The sequence below is a fragment of the Bombus affinis genome, chromosome 15 (genome assembly GCF_024516045.1).
Source record: "Bombus affinis isolate iyBomAffi1 chromosome 15, iyBomAffi1.2, whole genome shotgun sequence".
NCBI lineage: Eukaryota > Metazoa > Arthropoda > Insecta > Hymenoptera > Apidae > Bombus > Bombus affinis.
The window spans coordinates 5,071,831-5,092,330 of record NC_066358.1 but is presented as its reverse complement, the minus strand read 5'-3'; the positions used below and the strand labels follow the sequence as shown (position 1 = coordinate 5,092,330).

General features: G+C 42.3%; 1 protein-coding gene across 2 annotated transcripts in view; it reads right to left on the bottom strand.

Moving 5' to 3' along the window:
* Nucleotides 1-231: 231 nt before the first annotated feature.
* LOC126925039 (chaoptin-like) overlaps nt 232-20,500 on the bottom strand; it is an 89,102-nt gene continuing 68,833 nt past the window's right edge. For both annotated transcript variants that reach the window (XM_050740171.1, XM_050740172.1), the window contains 4 exons: nt 8,275-8,568; nt 3,822-6,914; nt 2,623-2,966; nt 232-2,134 (listed from right to left, as the gene is read on the bottom strand). In XM_050740171.1, the coding sequence (XP_050596128.1) occupies nt 1,592-2,134; nt 2,623-2,966; nt 3,822-6,914; nt 8,275-8,568 (4,274 nt within the window). In that variant the 3' untranslated portion in view covers nt 232-1,591. The remainder of the gene's footprint in view (nt 2,135-2,622; nt 2,967-3,821; nt 6,915-8,274; nt 8,569-20,500) is intronic.

Here is a 20,500-nt window from a genome sequence, read left to right as displayed (position 1 = left end):
AAGGGCGCTCGATAAAGCTATTAGCATGTAATGGAATTTATTCCACAAACGCTAGCTAGATTATCGTTCGATTGAATCTTGATTGGGCCATGTCTGCAAGGTGATTGAACCAGCTAGTGTAAATTCAGCCTCAGTGTAGCGTATCTTCGTGTCTGTCAAGGCAAGTCTCAATAGTCGAAACACCGGATAAGGGCGTTTAACGTTGATGGGCAGTAAGGTGAAGACGATCGATAGCTTTGGTGTATTTTTATTAACCGAAAGCCTATGCTATAATAAAGAATGCTATGTGTATACATATCTTCTATCTATATACAATAAATCCATCTTCCACAATGTCACCGTATAACACAGTTGGCAACTCGAAACCGATTCTCCGTTCTCTCGTTTCTTGGCAGGAGTGACGCGCCACTCGGTCGCGTTTATTCGAGAAAATTCCGTATGCCGGACGATTGACGACACGCGGTGGATACACGAGAGTACAGATATAAAGGGATAGAGAGAGGCATAGGGAGAGAGAGAGAGAGAAAGACAGACAGAGAGAGAGAGATAGACAGAGAGAGGAAAGTGAGACAGCCGCGGCAGTTAGGATTTTTCCGGTAGCGGTGGACGCTTATGGAGAAAAAATACCTTGAACGAACTCGCGTCTTCTAAAAGACCGCCCTCTTAATTAACTTTAGTGCTGATCGTCGGGACTATCGATTAGAGTAAGTGTAATATTGCTTGCGCAGCACTAGAAGGACGAGTATCCTCGCGGTATATTACGAGAGCATCGTCAGTGTGAACATCGTTTCTTCTGTTTAATTCGCGATATTTTATATGCTATTATTTACAAAAAATCCTCACGTATCGTACACATAATATATAATACGAGCATCGAAATGACGGGAATACTTTTTGGAGGATGGTGTGATTGTGGATGTTTGGTGAAACGGCGTTTAAAAAATCAGTCTTCCTAGGAGAGATTCGAATGTTTCAAAAGGGGTCGTTTACATCGTTGTTCGGTTCATACGAATGGTCAAGAAGGATCGGTAATTTGTCTCCTTTTGTCCGCTTTTGTTTCTAGAAAAAAGGGCCAGAGTCGCTTGTTGTCTTTTTTGTTTCTCGTTACTGAGCAATACATTCGCAAGTCCTTTGAAAAGAATTGTATCTCTTTTCGACCCGCTTCGAATATCTTTTTGGCACGTGTTCACGGTCTCGTTTTTCATTGTCAGATCCATTCACGCACGCGGATTAACAGACACATCACGACGATCCGCAGAAATAAGCGACCAATCGAGACTCCTCGTTAAAACCTATGCGCGTCAGTTTTGGCACTTTCCTTAATTGAATTGCCTGCATCGATCATTGACGCCCCGCTCGATCTAGTATTTAACGGATTCCTTCTAAAACTGAGCAACCTATATCCGAGTCGTGCCCGCAAACGGGACTAAAAATTAGCGCCATGTTGACTCGTTCTTCGACGCTTCTTTTTCACAGGACCTAATCATCGTTTCCATGATCCTGACTAGCCAAAGATACCTACACAGCTGGGTGAGTTCTTCATTTCGATTCCACGGTGCTCAGCCTCTTTTCGAGACTCCTTTGGCTTGTGCTACGAGTTCAACGGAGTGGTGCCGATATTGCTGATGAAACTGGGACACGCGTTGTCCGCTCTGTCTCCGCTTTGCAACGAGAAATGCCTGTAGGACATGTACGCTTGCGGATTGGACGAAAGTGGCTGGTCTCTCTTCTCGGTGGACCTCTGCTTCTTCATCTTCATGTAACCTAACACGGATATCAACACGATGAACACCACGAAGCCCATACAACTGCCAACTATCAGACCCAGTCTTCTGGTCAATATGTTCGCCAGACTTCCTCGGTCGCTCATTGTTCCGTCGCCGACGATTGAATCAGGCGCGTCTAGGGTTCTAACCTCCGTGCACTGACTGGTGAGCGAGTTCACCATCGCGGGACGGGCCGAGCTCTCGATCACGTCGTCGTGAGAAGCGTTCCATTGCCAAGAGCCAATGTCCTCTGGGATTGACGTGCCCCAGCTGCCCAGTCCCAGCACGCAGATCAGGTACCGGGTGTCCGAGGCTAACTTTGTCAGCCTCACCGAACGTGCTTTAGGATCCAACAGCTTGCCTCGCACCTAGAAGTTGTATCGAATGGGAAAATTTAGTAATTTATTTTGCAATAAAGACTCGGACTACTAACAAGGGGTATTTGTGACTGATACACTAATGTTTGTCATCGTTTATGATTTAGGAACATTTAGATACAAAGATGAGTCGGATAGAAGGATTGCAGGTGGATTTTTTAAGTCAAGAATATCTTACACATGGTGCAAGAAATAGTGATTCGATACTAGTCGATGTGAATGTCTTCCTAATAGATTCTATATTCGTAAGAGAAACTCGAATACAGCGGTTACAAGAAATATATCAGGGTAAAGCACAACGTACAGTCCTCAAAAAGATTTAGAAATTATACGGTGTCTAAATGTGTGTAGTAAGAAGGAATTCAAATATCTCTGCATGATTTGTCGAGATTTTTATGCGAGCGGAGAATAAAGACGTACGGTTACCTGGCAATTTATGGGATATTCACAATAGAACAATACACAGGGAGAGAACGTACCTCATCGACGTTGTCCAGCGCGTGGTAGGCCACTTGGTAGCCATGAAGGCCGGAGTGGTTTCTGCTTTGCCAGGACACGAGGACCGAGAACGGTTGGATGTCCTGAATCGCGAGCTTGAGAATCAACGGAGCGGAACAGAACTCGTGGGGGTCGAGATCCAGGAAAACCAGACCTTGCAATTCCGGCGGCTGTTGGCACTTGAGGAGACCGTCCTCTACATCGCCGACCCCGACACCGTTTCTTCCGCGACCGCGACCACCTCCTACTCCACTAACCAGCTTCTGGTGGTCCCTCAACCATTCCCAAAGCTCTTGAGACTCGCAGCCGCAGACCAGAGGATTCTCTGCGGGAAGCGACGCGAAACTTAGATGTTAGGAATTGCAGTTGATAAAAGAAATACAATAAGATCATAGAATAGAGCAAAAATCTATTTCTTTCAGTTTGATAATTTTAGATGAAATACATTGAATATCTGACTGGACTGGATACTTTGGTGAGCAATTGTATGTTAAAGCAAATTGTCTGTGCTTTATTTTTATGTTTTATTCCATTCATAGATGATATCACACGAATTGATATTATTTTCGTGTTTTTGAAATTTTGTAAATGTAAAGAAAGTTTGCTTTGTGAATATGTATAGTATAGGAATCACACGATAGAGACACGAACACGATCATAACAGAGCAAGTTTGACGGAGAACTATGAAAGCATTGATTGAAGACAGTACGTGAACAGAACTGTGTGTTGCACAACTGTGTGCCGATTAAATTTGAAAATCTTTGATAGTCGAAACAGAGCAGGATTAGGGAAGGTAGACGACAGACATTATACCGTAAGGGACCAGTTTGCAGACTTGAGAAGAGAGGATGAGAGAGAATGGTAGAGTGTGTTTGATTGTTCAGATGTTGAGTATCGATTCGAGGCGATTGTACGTGACCAGCGATATGATTGGATTTCTAACACTAGTAACTCTATTTGGATCGATAGCGTATAGAATTATTCTCTCTGCGTTTAGCTGGTCGCTCGTTCAACAGAAGTTATGCGAGCAAATAAAACATTGATACTCCACATTTTTCTCTTATTTTCTTAAGCGTCATTGGACAATTTTTTAACCCATATATAGACGTTAGCTCGAAATGTAATTTAAATTGTTGGATGAAATAATCCGAAACGAACTATCTCCGATCATTATATTACCTTCGGCGCGTAGGCTCCGAATCTGCGTCTCGAGAGGCCTGAACGCATTCAACGGTAGATTTTCCAAGTAATTTCTACTGAGATCCAGCAATCGTAGCTTCTTGAGCGGTCTGAACGCCTCGCTGGAGATGGCGTTGATCCAATTACCATAAAGATGCAGCTCCACCAGGCTGACCAAATTCTTGAACGTCACCTTGCCCACAATACTGATCTGATTGTACGAGAGGTCCAATATCTGTAAGGACTTCAAGTCCTCCGGGAACTCGTCCAGCTCTTTCAGTAGATTGTGGGTCAGATTCAGGATCCTTAGATGCTCCATCCCTTGTAGCCTCTCTTTCGGCAAAATGTCCAAGTTGTTGGTTCCCAAGTGCAGGGTTAAGAGGTTAGGCAAACTTCTAAATGCCCCTGGTGACACCCTCGATATGCAATTCTGGCTCAAATACAAATGCAATAGAGCAGGGAACGCCTCGAAATCTTGCGACGTTACTATACTGAGATTCGTGCCTGATATGTGCACTTCTTGAAGAAATGGGTATTTCGCTTCCGAAGGGAGAACATGAATCCTATTCAAGGGATTCCTAGTCAAATTCAACCAAGTTAGCATAGGAAGATTCTGGCCGGATAACGCTACAGCTGGAATTTGTCTGAATTTATTCTCAGAAAGATCCACCTTGCGAAGTGTCGAAGAATGAGCAAAGAAATTTGCAGGAAGAGCGTTTAGATGGTTATGACTGAGGTCTACGGAGGTGAGACACGATAGGTTGGCCGTGGCAAAGCCGGACATTGTCTCGATTCGATTGTGGCTGAGGTCCAATTCCCTCAGGTGTTTGAGGCTAGCGAAACTGGCCACGTCCACGTTCACGATCTCGTTATTGGATAGCGTGAGGATCTCGAGGTTCAAGGCATTGGCCAAGGCCGAATACGGAATGTCCTGGAACCGATTGTGATCCAATTTAATCTCTCTGAGAGACACGAGTCTGTCGAAGATGCCTGGAGGTAGATTCCGCAGGTTGTTTTTGTTTAAGTGCAATCGGGCCAGGTTTCGATTTAATACGAAGATGATTTCCGGTAACTGAGAGATCTCTGCTCTATCGACATACAATTCCTGTAGAGATGGCAGGCCGTTCAAGCTGTGATCTGAGATTTGACTGAAGTTATTCCCAGATGCGGCTAGAGTTCGAAGGCCTGAGATGTGTAGGTTAAACAAGGCAGGAGCTGTAAGGTGATTGTCGTCGAGGTTTAAATCGGATAAATTATTAAGTCCTCTGAAAGCTCCGCTCTCTATACTTATAATAGAACAATTCTTCAAATTCAACGTTCTGATCGGTAAATCTTCTTGAAAGATGGCGTCGTGAAGGACAGTTAGATGATTGTTCGCCAAATCTAGGACTTTCAACTTCTTCAAAGCTGTCAGAGCGTACGGATCCAATCGCCTAAGACCGTTGTCCTGAAGATACAATTCTTCCAGTTCATGCAATTCGGAGAACGTCCGTGCTGTAATATGACTGAGTTTGTTCATGCTCAGTTCAAGGAATTTTAGAGCTTGCATGGGCTGAAAGGCGCCGTCCTCTATCCTGGATATCGAGTTATTGGTCAAGTAGAGTCTCTCGACCAGCAGCAAATCCCTGAACAGCGGCGCCTGCAGGTGTGTCAATTTGTTATGACCGAGCCACATGATCCTAACCGATGCTTGGCCACGCAAAGAGTCGTTGTGCAACACGGCCAGGCCGTTACTATCCAATTGAATGGAGACCAGTGAACTTCCGCCGGACGTGGATTCCGAAGCGGATAACTGGAACACGTCTCCCAGTACGGTAAGCTGATTACCTTGCAGATTGACGTGTTGAAGACTGTGCAAGGTCCTCAACGCGCCTGTTTCCATGTCGGTGATTGCGTTGTTCTGTAAATGGAGCTCGAGTAACGATGGAAGGGGCGAAAAAACACCCCGTTTCACCTCGGTGATGTTATTGTCCTGCAACCGTAACTCCCTCAGTTGATGTAATTTTAAGAAAGTGCCCGGTTGAAGCTCATGGATCTTGTTACCGTCAAGAGACAGCGAGGAAAGGTTCTCGCAGTGTTCGAGGAATTCCAGCGGCACCTTTTCGATGTAGTTGTTGCTCAGATGCAATTGGGCCAATTGGGTCAGACTGGTAAGACCCCTGCCATCGATTCTTCTGATGGCGTTCTGCTGAAGATAGACAACCGCCAGGCTCACGCTGCCGATAAACGCGTCACCAGGGATTTCTAGAATATTATTCTCCGCTAGGTAAAGCTCACGTAATTCGGGCAACCTGGCGAACACTCCGCCGATGTAGTGGATGTGATTATTGCTCAGCTCGATGTTGCGTAATCTTTCGTTCCCCTTGAACGTCGCCACGTCGAGGAACACAATCTTATTATAGCTCAGGTCAATCGATTCTAGTTCCTTGAGCGAAATAAATGCGTCTTTGTGGATAGTTTCTATGGAATTGTAATAGAAGGATAGAGTGTGTAAAATTGGACACGATCGCAGGCAATCCTCGGACAGTTTCTCGAAGTTGTTGCTACTTAAGTCTAGGATCAACAGCGCGCTTAATAGACTATAGCCGTCGTCTGGTAGCTCGGATATTTCGTTCCAAGCGAGTCTCAGAGAGGCGAGGCTCTCTAACCTTCTTAATGGCGCCATGGGAAACAGCTTTAGCTTGTTTTCCGTTAGATCCAGATCACTGAGACTGTCTTCTAGTCCTGCAAACGCGTATTCCGAGATTTTCGATATTTGGTTGCCCTTTAGAGTCAGCTTCATTAGTTTTAATCCGTAAAAGCAATAGGATGACAGGTCTTGTATTAAATTGCCTTCGAGATCCAAGGCTGCTAGTTTACGAAGGTCAGCCAATGATTTCTGTGGCACGTGGAGCAAACGGCTTGAAAGTAGGGCCAAGGATTCTAAACTGTCTTTTAGATTTGTAAATGCGCCCTCGCTGATTTCTCGAAGGGACGAATGCGATATTTGTAGATGCCTGATCTGAGAACCAGGCGGGAAGCAGCCGTCCTTCAGTTCCTCAACGGTTTTGTCCAACTCGTAAACGCTCAACGACTGTACCATCGTGCCTGTTCCTGGAAACGGTCGTAAAAGACACCGCCATTAATTTCATTAAGTCGCGATAACGCGGAATTTAGATTTGACAGCATTGGTCGGCCGAATGTTCGTTCGCAGTTTATAGGGAGAGTAAAGGATAATGACGTCGTTTGAAGATGTTGTTCTTACTACGCTGTTATTATGTTACCTTTTCGCTACGTGCGATCGTACGATAATATTTTACTTTGAAACAAGATACTAGCGCATTAGAATCAGGGTACTGACTGACTTTACAGCGTGATTCAATAGCAGCAATTTAAATGGTTGAATGTTTGCCTAATTGCTTCTTTTTAGAAACTTTTTCTATGTTTTACTATTGTTTTACTATGTTTTACTATGATTGTTTTACTATGCAGATAACATAGTAATTTAGTAACTAAAATTTCTTGAAATTTTGACATTTTAGTAGTCTGATTCGTCTTTGCTTAATGAACTATACATATATGTACGACAAAAGTTATCAGCTGATTTAATCACGGCACAAGAAACAATTTAATTGCTTCTGCATCATATTTTCCATTGTTGTGACCCGCATTAGTTAATGGTTTCAATTTTGCCGTTTAGTAGTAGTTCGTAAAATAATATAGGCTGTGTTGAGAACAAAACAGAATTATTATGAACCATTTACGTCATTATTGTTCGATGACCTGCGGCGACTGCAAATTTCTATCCCTCAGGAAACACGGTGAATTTATAGTAGGTGCTCGACGTATTAACAATCAGTTAGCTGTTTTTGAGGACTACATTCGTCAGTGAAGAGATGGCAATATTTTGTGTTATGACATATTCATATGAAAACATCCATTCCATTACAACTTAAGTTTATGTGTGTGTGACGAGTATACTCGTCATCGCTTACTTTTTTGCGATATATTTTAGATACACACACTTCAAAGAGGTCGCAACAGCTAACCGGTTAATGGAGCTGCAAAAATGTAAACATTACGATTCTAAGAAAGAAACATTTGTTGCTTCGATAGCATCGCTATTGAATCAGCCGGTACGTGACCTCGTCAAGAACTCGAAACGTTTACGCGCTGTCGCCGCGGCGTAGTGGCCCATTAAACCCTAATTGATCCGTTATACAGGGCTCGCGCCCGCCCCCGACAAATTGGTTACATTGTTATCTTGATTATAATAACAATCTCTCGCAGCGTGTTGGCGACGTGTTTCGATGCAGCTCGTTTTGTTAACGAATGAAAATTGAACTGCGAGGCGGACAATATCGAAAAAGTTTCTCCGACGGAACTTGCATTACCCTTTCCCATGTTCTTCCGCGTAGAGCCCCGTGACGACAGTTCATGGCGTTTGCATTAGGTTCTCAGCCAGTGTACTCACCGGACGCGCTCAGAACGCTTAAGAGAGTGCTCCTCAGGGTCTCCTCGGTGGCTCCGGCGCATTCCAGGAAAAGCCCATCCTCGAAATTGTAACAGGGACAACCGGGAATTGTTTCAGGAGGCGGGCACTCAGCTATCTGGCCGGTAGTTCCCGTTGACGCAAAATTCTGGATCAGTAGAAGCTGGAGAATCAGCCTGAGGACGCCTCGCGTTGGGACGTTGGAAAGTCTTCTTCGTCGCTCTCGAGATCTCGACATCGCGTCGCTGTGAGCTTCTCCGCTGGCGGACGATCTTCCTGAAACGATACAATGCAGAGAAAATTGTTCAGATCGCTCTCTTTCAATTTACTTTTTCATGGTTTCGGCGTTGTGATTAAAATAGCTTTAAAAAGAGTTTAAAGTAGGCCTCGGGTTGATTGTGATTGGAAAAAGGTATTCTAAAGTCCTAAAGAATATCTGCGAAAAAGAGAAAATTTCTTTAGAAGCGAGGTCCTTTGGAGTAGCCTGTATATCGTCAATTATCGCGATCGATGCAGCGTTCCGAACGATAATGAACCAGTCCGATAATAAGAGTACCGTCTCTGCCTCTTTCACGGTATTTTTTTTCCTCTCCGTTCTTATCTGTCTTCGACATCGTCATCAGACTGGAAAATATTAAGAAGAGTCGAGAAGAGGAACTACCATTACGATGTCTTCGTGTTCTGTCTTTTAATTATTACGAGCCTGAATGTCTCCTGCGCAACGCGACTGCGATTTAATAATCTTCTTGTTAGCTTAATGATAACGTCACTCCTTATCTACTCTCGTTGACATTTTCGGAAATTGTACATCTTCGCTAGTGGATCAGCGAACTTTACGCACGTCTTTCTTGTTATTTACTTGGCGTTAAAACGATGCTAACAACGAACCCCCGTACTCGTCGTTTCTTGATAATTTGCGAGCTTTTTCAAGGAAGAAATCTCTAGCTTCAAGCACGCAGAAGATTCAAAAGTTTCGGAAAATATAGGTAGAAAGAAAAAAGATTTATAAAGCGAAACAGGGTGCCCGTCAGACGACAGGATAAAGGTAAATCAAAAAGCGGATAATTATAGCGGAGCAGGCTAATGATTTTTATCCAGCGCGTCGTGTTGCAGCTTCTACTAATTAAACGCTAATTAGCTAATGTAGGGTGGATTGTCAGAATCGAAAGGGGATGGAAGAGGGGACAAAGAGAGAGAGAGAGAGAGAGAGAGAGAGAAAGAGAAAGAGAGAGAGAGAAAGAGAAAGAGAGAGAGAGTGAATATAGCCGCGGTATCTTAACACGCGTTTCCGCTGGGCTCGATCCGTTGTTAATAATTTTGCAAGGAAACGTTCTATCAAGAGAATCATTTAAATAGTCACCCGCAGCGATGTTGTCGATGATTTTTAACGAGTTCCCGTCTGTGTGGCGTCCGGTTTTCATATAGCGGAAACACACGATTCATTTATCGTGTTGTTCTCGGTTCTCTTCCTTTCTACACGTATTTATCGCAGGATTAACATTTACTTGAAAGGTTTAATAGAATAATAAACTACTATGTATTATAAACAAGTAATATGGCTTACTATAACGATGAACGATCGTACATACAGTTGTACAAATATTATAATTCGAACATGTTAGACAATTCTCAGAATTCAATGATTCCACGGTAGAAACGTTATTCAATTAACGATGGAATCGTTTAGATTTTCTGATATCAATTGGGAATTCCACGAAACTTTCAAAATTATTAAAAAAGTGCCATTGATAGATGGTTTAGAAGCTAGTTCATTCGTGAAAAATGGTGTATCTACCTTCTATCCTCTTTGTCTTGTTCGTATGAACGAAATACGAATATAGACGAGATAATTAATATAACTGTATAACTGTAATTATATAACAATAATAATAACATAACGGTATAAATGTAATTAATATTTCTTAATTACTATGTTGTTACAAAAGTTCCACTCTCGATTCAGTCGCTCTTAATTCTTGATACTTTTCCATCATCATTCACCATCCGTCACTTTCTCATCGATCACTGTGTTAAGCAAAGTTTGTTCCTATGTGGGCCTCTCTCGATTAAATAATTTCTGGCTTTCCTTGCCCGATTTGCCCGTTATAGATCGCTTGTGCGCCGTTAATGTATCACATAAATAGCAATCTTCCGGCGTGCCACGCAGTCGGGATACGCGGGTTTCCGCGCGAGACACATTCTGAATACAGCGATTTCCTGTAATAACAATCGTGGAATTATGCATGCCAACTGCGTAGACCGCGGATCCGAGGCTCATTCCGTCGCATCTGGTGCATGGATCATGTCTGGGACCTGTAAGCGAACGACAGGTGCAATCATGTACCTGAAGATATCGGGAAATCTTCTGGAATATGGAAAAGAAATGGAAAATGGATGGGTCGTATAATAAACCGCGAATTATTCTGTTTACTGGTTTAATCTATACAAGATTAACGCAATATTTCATTTGCGATTGTTTTTTTAGGTAATCTGTATAATTGAATACAGTATGTACGTAAAACGTACTTTTATTATTAATATCAATAAAGGATCGCCGTTTACAATTAGAAGTGCAAGGAACGTATTCGTGTTCTCGTTACTGTTGCCGTTATTTCGTAGTGGAATTGCAACGAAGGAAATTACAAAATACAGACCGCTTCCCAAACCGCGAAATAAGCGGTTCCCGTTTTTATGCAGCTGCAACTGCGAATGGTTTCCCGCGCTTTTTGTGTTTCGACCGCACGAACCTCGGCGGAACACGGGTAGGCCATTTAACGCGCTGAGTGGTTAGGGGTTAGCACCGTGTCGAAAACTCGGCGTGCATATCGTGAAAAAGAGATCCCGCACCGGCACTTGCCTCTATATTGCTCGGAAATTATGCTTCTTGCGTTATAACGAACATTCAGTTTCCTGACTCTGCAAAAAGACCAGAGAAACTCTGTTTCACGAATTTCCTAATGCGGCGCGGCAGGCAAACTTGATGGAAACAGGATCCAGATCGAAGAGAAACGAAAGTTCTTAATCACTTGAAGTAATTTAAATGCGATTTAAATGTACTACGAACTGATAGCTAGGTAAACTAACTGGACAGCACTTTAAGATGTAAACTTGTCAGATACCGCATCAGCATTTAACTTATTGCCTCCTTAAACTCCAAACTTATCGGTGGTTTATAAGCTAAACTTGTCAATTTGTAAGTTTATGCGGGTTCAAATTGTTTCGAACTTCCAATTAGAACTCGAGGGAAGGAAAATCTTCACGCGTTAAGTGCGGTGTTGGTCACTGATGGTTCGACAGTAAACTTTTCGCTTAGATAATGGATAATACATGTATACGTCAGAAGACTTCACCCCGCAAGTCAGAAACTCAGAAAAGACTTTGATCATTTAGAGAAGAAAAAATGTAACTTATAAATTCACCAACCATTAGTTGGTAAATTATCGCGAAGATCTGGGAAACTTTTTCGACACTTTCCTTTTCTTATTATTACATTGTTCTCGATATTCAATTTCAAGAACCGGTGTAAAAATTTTGTCATCCTTTTAGGTTCTTGTAAGTTTCATACAGGATCTAGACTGAATTTCTGCTCTGATCAACGCGAGCTGCAGGAAAACGATGATCGATGCACTGGTACGAACCGGATCATAACTCGTCGTGTACTTGGAACATCTGATGGAAGACAGGCGAGTCGCGGGTGATCGTTCATGTCAGCGGACGCCTATTAGCACGGACACGTTACTTCCATTTCCGGTACCGGTAATAACATCGCGAATTCCTGTCTGCCTTGGAGTATTACTTTGTCGGAGAGAAGTTCTTGTTCCATCGTGGGGCGTGCTACTACGTCGCGCTTGTAATCCTATAAAAGCCGCGTGACGACGCTTCCTTGCGTAAAGGCCACATTTTTACTTACCACGAATGGGCCACACTGCCAACCTCGTTCTCTTATAGCATTCTCTGTTCCGACGACCCCGTTTCGACATCATCGGCCGCATTAGTAACTACGAAAACTTGCCACAAAGGGTAACGTGTAATTTTTTACGAGGAACCCGTACTATTCCCATCAAAAAGTGTGATCAGGCGTGTGTATTTTCTTGTGAGATCGTAATTTGCTGCTGACATAAGGGACTCCCTAGTTTTAAATAGCGGAGACAGAGATATCCTAGTTTTAACCGATGTTTCTTAACAGCGTTTAATTCTTCGTCTTTTCGTTTTCTACGTCCTATTTACTGATTGCAGTTTATTCATGAATTTAAGAAATTCTAAGTTTTCCTTATGTTATCGCAACAATTGATACACAGTTAGAGATCTAATTTGAACTAATCAATGTAGATGTGCTTTGATAAATAAATAGAATAAGTGATAAAAATTAGTGAAATAAATATGAATTACAGAAGGAATTACAGAGAGGAATTAAAAGAATTTTAGAATCGGCTCTGCGGTTTAGAAAATTTGTTATTGGTACATTAAAAAATTATACTGAAAGAAGTTCTTGCAGAATATTTGAATAGAAAAGGAGCGGCGTGTTAGGAGATGAAGTAAATCGCGTTCTTCTCGCAAGAGATTAGACGGAATTAGAATAAGTTAAAATAGTTATAATTAAGTACATAAACTACTTTAAGTTGCAGGATCCTCGAGATAATGGTTTGGAATCTTGTTCTTACGATTCTGAGCAATCTATGTACTAAAGAGATTATAAGTTTGCCTCCTTGTATATAAAATAAAATGCACACAGCTTAACAATCGGAAAATCTAGTTTCCTTTAGTCCAGTCGAATATACAAAACGAAGCTGCAAACAGAATTTTGAAGCAGCTGTTAAAACAGCTGGTCTCGCGTCGAGCTGTGGCTATGGGAAAAAATGACGCTTTCTGGCCTGGTCCTCTGGAATTCAGATTCTGCGGCGCGTTTTACCGTACAACCGTGATAAAACGACAGAAACATTCGGGGAGGTCATGAATCTGTAAAAAAGCGGAAGTTAAAACGCGTTCGGCCGAGCAGAGTTCTCGCAAACGGGCAACTTGGTACCGCTGTCTCGACCATTCTAAATAAAAACCGTCTCGTTTTTCACGACGACGCGACGAACGCGTCTTCGTCGCGTTCGATTCAACTCCACTTCGTTTGGGTTGCCGTATATTTCTTTTATTTTTTCTTTTCCCCACCTCGTTCTCCGTGGTTTTCTTGTTTTTTTCTTTTCCCTCGTCGTTCAACCTCATTCGCGGCGTTGATTGCGATCGCACAAAGCAAATATGAGATAAAAGTATTGTTTTATAGCGCGGTATTGTTCGAGCGGTTCCGACGAGGCACACGACTGTGAAAGCGGAACGAATCAAATTGTTTCGAAACTTCAAACGTTGGATTTCGAACCGGCATGATGCTGAGAAAAAGCCTCAAATTGGTACTGGCACGAGCGAGAAATTTGGAAACGCTTTCAGCTGTTTAAATATATGCCCGCCACGAGTCGCTCGTCGTTTATATTCCTCTCGAAAACTCTGCTTCACAAAAAATCATTTGATGTATCTTCAATATTTGGAAAGGGGCTTGCACCACGCCATCTTCTTGTATTTCTTTTGCCTCTATAGATTACAGAAACTCCAAACAGGAATCAGAGCTACAAAAAGAATGTCTGTAATTTGAAAGAAATATTTTAACGTAATAATAATATAAGATAGTTCAAGTTCTTCGAATCAAGAATATAGTAACTAGCGAAATAAATACCAAGCAAATTGTTCAAATTCCTTTTAGCGCAATATAGTTGAAGTGCAATATAAATTCGATAAAGTTTAGTAATGGAAATTGACTAAAAGAATTGCAAACTTCGGCTCTTAATGGCTTAAATTAAACATGTCGAAAGATATTATCTTAATTGGATCATGAAATAGAATTTCCTTTGAAAATTCTTCCTTCACTATTCTTGCGTGTTATATCAGCCAGTATCAACACGATATTCAGCGACGAAGGGAGGAATTGGTGGGACGATCAAAGATGTATTCACGTGGAAGGGACAAGCTTCGGAGTCGATCGGGAGACGCTTAAGAAACGGCGGTAGCTTCGGGGGATTCTCGAGCATCACTCGCCAGCCAATCGTACGAAGATTAATGTTTAAATTGAAAACGTTCCCTGAATCCCAAGTGATATTCTGCCTTAATCGACCACCTCCAAAATAACCGAGAGTTACACTGTGCAACGTTCGATGGTAAACAGAAAATCATTCGACCAAGGTTCGTCGAGGTTGGATCTTCCGCTCATGCGTTCGACTCAACGCGTAATAGCTCATGTATCCGATGACAGGCATTTGTCAACGAGATCCCCTTCGAGATTTTTTATGGGGATCGGCTCAATGAAGTGTCTTTAAGGGAACGTTATGTTAGGTTTTATGTGGTGAATCGGACGAGATGTGCTTTGGGATAAAGTCAAGGGAAAAGGAGGGACGTGTACAATCAATCACAAAGGCCTACGTATATTTCCTAGATTTTATATATCCAATTTATTGGGAGAAAGCAAAAATGCACTTTCTCGTAGAACTTACGCAAGATGGCTGTGAATTTATTAAACATATTAGTGTATCTTCAAGAGGAAATCGTATTTTGTATCCTTTTACTTACTTTTCTGAATATCGTTGAGATATCGTGTTATTTTTTAAATACGTATTCAGGTAAAATTAATACCGCAAATATTGCTAGAGTTAATGTCTTTGTTAGAACAAATTCAAATTCAACGGATGTACGTAGACTGTAGAATGGATAACGTTGGGAAGAAAATACTTTTTTAATGGAGAGTATATAAATGGAAGAACGAAGAGAATGATAAAGAAGAGGAAGAGGGAGGGAGCGATAAAGAAAATTGAAAATTTCACTCGGTAAAATTATTTTCTCATTTCCTTTGGATTTGCAAACGTTATTCGTTAACCGTTCTACGGCATACGTTATAACGCATTTCTCATTTATGCAGAGAGCATTTAAATGTAGTCAGAGGTTTTGATTTAAAATCAGTAATTAATAATTAAACAGCGGCGTATTTATCGAACACTTGGAAACGGTAGTTAAACTCGCATGTCAAATCGATCGGACAACGCCAGACGCGCGGTCGTATTTAATTCAAGTAACGATAACTGGTACACTGCTTGGCGCATTCGTGCCACCGGATTAAATTACAATTCATATTCTTCAGAAAATAAATTGTACAAATAGAACTGTGTAAACATGAAGCCTCGTCGACCAACAATCCGTCTACAAATCTTGCAATACGGAATATCGGCTACCTGTCCAATCATCCTACCGTGATAAATTCTGTTTATACGCTGCTTAAAAGGACGAAAACTTCGTTCGGACGATTCATTCGACCCGGTGTAGATTCCTATTCCGTAGATATCGCATCAAAAGAAGTCATTCTATCAATAGGTTATCGAGAAAACCACGCGATTTCAAAGAGTGATATTATTTTTTATCGAAAATTAATTAAATGGTGTAACCGAACGATAACTGAAAAGAAACCTCACAGTCCGATCTGATTTCAAGAAGTATTGCATCAATTCTGACCTGACCGGGGCTGTTTCATTTACTCAGTTCGTCCAGGCTTTCTACTTACCCGCCACGCTTTCCTGGCCGAATCGAAACTTCAAAGATCGTCCGATTCCTGGGAGCAACTACTCACGATCAGAGAGATCGACTTCTCGCGGATATTGCTCACCGGTGCATCGGCTTTTAACCGGTTTACCTTGTTCTCTGGTGGTAGAAGGGCAAAGGCTAAGTTCAGTCGGCCCCGGGAAGAAGCTTCCAATTTCCGCGTTCTCGCGTCCGCCTATCCCCTTTCAAACGTTTTCACTTCGCCAGAGAGATCTTTCTCGGCAAGTGACTCCCGAAGAATCTCGGAAACTCGAGGTTTAAGTGAATTCGAACCGCGCCTCGGCTAAGATTACCACCTCCCAATTTCGTTTTTCTCGCGATCCTCCCGTCCTAACGGAGATCGCTCCGAATTCCTCGAACGCCACAGATCCTTTTCTCGGTCGTACAGTTTTTCGTCGTTGCCTTGGAATCACGAGCTGCTTCTTCTAACGAAACTTTTCGTATCTGCGCGAACCATCTATCGAAGCCGGCTGTGTATTCGAACGATCCTCGTAACCGCTGGCTCGAGTCATTCGTATGGAATAGTAGGCTCGATTGGAATAGATCTTGAATCGACAACGGCTGCTGCTTGACCTGAATTGTCGTCAAGATTATGATAGTTAGGAGAACGCCTTTGGAGATCTCTCGATTCACTGGAACGATACTCGAGCAAACCGAGATTAACGATGTTGCTGTACCACTTCTCTCTGATCCTCGGGTTTAGCGACGTCGTGATATCGTACTCCTTTGATTTCGAATCTTGGTTTGAGTTATAGTCGAAAGATCCACACGACCCGAGGAGTTATTTTCGAACAAAGTTTTCTACTGGGTCATTTAGCCGGGTTGTCCGAATTTGATCAAGAAGGACTGCTCGTGTCATTTGTCTGTGGGTTTCCCAAACGCTACGAAACAAGCTTGGAGTTCGGGTATAATTGCGAGCGAGTGAAATTTTGAAGCTTTGAAGTCGCTGTTATCACTCCGGTCATACGTGAGTTTCGCTCCCTTCGCGTGCTCACGCGTTTACGATTAATTCAAACCCGGTGTAGCGGGGTAAGGTTTGGAATTCGATTCAAAGTTTCTAACGGCGACTGTTTACACGTGCTCCGGATATTACTAGGGCGAAAGATCAACAGACTTGTCTGAGTATTGGATACAAAGCCAAGCATAAAAATAAGAGGATAAAAATATCTTTGGATAAAGAATTAATAGACAAGACAAAGTGTGGAACGGCCTATAAAGAGTCAGAACGCTTGAGGATTTTTCAAAGCCCCATTAAGCACCACGTGCAAAGGAATCCATGAAATATGTATCTGAGTTTCTTTCTATTTTTCTTTCAATTATAATCTATGATAAATACGACTAAACCAGGTTCCCTTGATGTTGAAAACAGATTATTTATCATTTACGGAGAAAATTCATTAAAAGTTACACGAAGTCGTATATATGTATAGTTAAGCACGGAATAGCGATTTCTTGATTACATGGGAACACAGAATATGTCGATGAAAGTATATACATTGGTAGTATTAATAACTATGCAATTAATGCAAATGAGGCAGCCAATCATTATTGCGAGGCTGAACATGTAAAATATCGTAGTATTTTAACTTCCTCATTGGAACATTGATTTTAAAATTCTCAATAATTCAAGAACAGCCTATTAGACTACTGAAATCTTTCTAAGCAAACATGTCATGAAATTGTCTTCTACTTCCTAATATAGCGGGGCCAAGATCAAACAACGTAAACTGATAGTTGCGGCGCGGAATATTAAACGGCTGTTCTAGCACTTAGATGAAAAAAAGCTATGTCGCTCTTTTATAATTCGAGCGAAGCGATTATTATCACATCAGTGTATATAAAACTAATTAAATTCCTCTTATCCTTTCCTCAACTGTTCTATTTGATTCAGGTTCATTTTAACCTTGGACAATCCGATTTGTCACAGAATCAGGTATTTCAGCAGCGTATCAGCTGCGTTTATATCAATGCCGCGATACTTGAATCGCAGGGATCAAAGCGTCTTTTTGAATTTCGACGGATAGCTGTCAAACGAGATGGCCCAGGCGTGGGGGATTTCGTTTCTCGAATTAGCCGAGTCGCATTCTCCGTGCTTCTTCTGCCAGGCCACGCAACACTGGCTTGGAATACCTCAATGAGCGAAACCAGGACGAGTGCAAACGTGATTTGAATACTCCCTGTGTCGATAGAGCCCAGGGACGGAGTCTCGCGCCCTCTTCCTCTCTTTCCGATTCTAAAATAAGAATTCCCTCTAGTTTCTAATTTCTCGGTAACTTTATTAGACGTTAATTGTTACACTAGCACTTTGTATCATTTTGTAATGTCTAGTTGAAATTGGCTCGTTAAATATTATTTCACAAGTTTATTTATTACGGGAGAATATCTTACGTAATCCGAAATACCAAGATAAATTAACAGACGATCATCTTTTCCGGCATTTCAATTTATTTATTTATGGAATTAATCAGAATGGTTTGTGGGCAACTTAAACACGATATACGCTCTTGTTCGAAATTTCTTAGGTCGATGATGGAATTCTTACGCTGTCGCTCAATTCCCATTCAAGCATTCCCTACCCTTGTTGAATGCCCTTCTAATTAACTATTTTCGTTTCTTGCAGGATACCAGAAAAACTTGCGCAAACTTCCATTGAGCGATTGAAGATTCGTTGGTCGTTTCCCCCGACAAACAGGCCGATCCGTGGCGTGTGGCGCGCGTCCCGGAAAAGTGAGCCCTCTTCAAACAGCCGCCCTCGCGACAATTCTCCAGGGCTGAATATTGAATACGTTCGTCAAGCCGGGAGCGTGAGTTCCGGCAGTGGCGGCGATGGGGGAATTGGACGGAAACAAATGCCAGATATTCCGGCGGAAAGTGGGAGCGGTCGATCAACGAAAGTCCTCCCGGACGGTCGAGGCGAGGGTGGAAACGACCGGTCCTACGGATTCCGCGGGTATTGCCCACATATGTAACCTCTTTTCGGTCTCGTTTCCGGAAATCGCTGATCTTGGAACAAACGAGCGTTCCATCGAACCGTCCCTTCGCTTAACCAGAAGCGCTACTCTCTAGCTTCCTTACGTGGAATAGTTTTGGTCGCGATAGCTCTCGTGAATTTACTGCTCCTCGTCGCACGTGCAGTAACTTAAGGGTGGCGGCCGCTTGGATAGAGGAAGAGGGAGCAGGACAGGAAGCGCAATCGCCGCTTCGACGATTTAAAGTTCGCCTGATTCGAGAGTTACTTCGGACCCCCTTTCGACCATCTTCCTGGATACGTTTCTCTCTTTGACGATCCACCTTCTATCCTTCTTCCGACTGAGATGAGAAGCATGATACGGCGCGATTGTCCGGAACATCAGATATTTCGAGGGTGATTTTCTGTGTGTTCAAAAAAAGTTTAATCGAGGATCTTGTATACTTCTTTCGTCACTATTGTAAACAAAAGGGAAGAAATCGATTGATGGAGACGTCGTGTAATTAGATTTTCCAGTCACAGGGGAATATTTCATCGCTCTTCTTTAGTTCTGTAGAGGTTTATGTGTAGAGGATAGTTGTTACGTGAGCTTTAAAGGACGAGATTGCTCGCTGTTGAAACCGTCGAATATATTTAAAATAATAAATTAATGTACAGCCTGTATACGTTGAGTCCTTAGTACAAAGTATATTTCGCAAAATAAAATCGCGGATAAATACTCGTTAATGCTCGTCGCGTAACTCGGTAGATACTCGTGATGCTCGGAGATACTGTAGATACTATTAGATACTCGGTATATACTCTCCTGCTCGCGATCGCGTCCGTTTCTTTATACTTGCTGGGGGGTAATCGAAAAATTTGAATTCGTCTTCATTCGATGGTTGCATGTAGCGGCGACATTGTTTTACCCGGAGTCTATTTGTTCTTACATTACTTGTAACCTAACGATCTTGATACTCCGAGGCAAAACAACAACATGATTTGTATTGTCCTCTGACTCATGTGCCGCTACAGTTCTATCATGCTTTATGATTTATCCATATAGACTTTACATAAAGTGTAGCATTTTTATTTCGATAAGGTATTATACAAACATTTCCATAATGATAACATTTAGTATTAGTTCCCTAGGCTGAGCTAGATATTTTAAACCTACCGCGGGGAAATGTAATTGTAAAGGAGCAATGTACCAACAAGTTTGCTTTAAAACACACGATCTTCCGTTACAATGTCCTATGCATAAATTCTTACACGTTCCTGTATGATCCACCGCTTTCCGCAAACTAGAGGACTGCGACCACCAAGGCAAACCTGATTGATTCGCGGGCAACGACGCGACAACCGCAATCGATCAAACGCCGATATACGCTGCACGCAGCTGCATGTTCGAGCCGAGTGCATTCTGTCCGAAAAATCAGCGCCAGTCGGGCACGAGAGGATTCGAGCTGATTGCCAGGTTTCTGCCGGCGAGAATACCGATTACTCGATCGTAGTGGAGAACGATTCTACGACTATCGAGCTGCCGCGATAAATCCTCAGAAGTTTAAAGGATATCGTAATAGATTCGGGCTATATATCTTCATGTGGTACATTGATTCGGGTCGACCGTCCGGAATATTC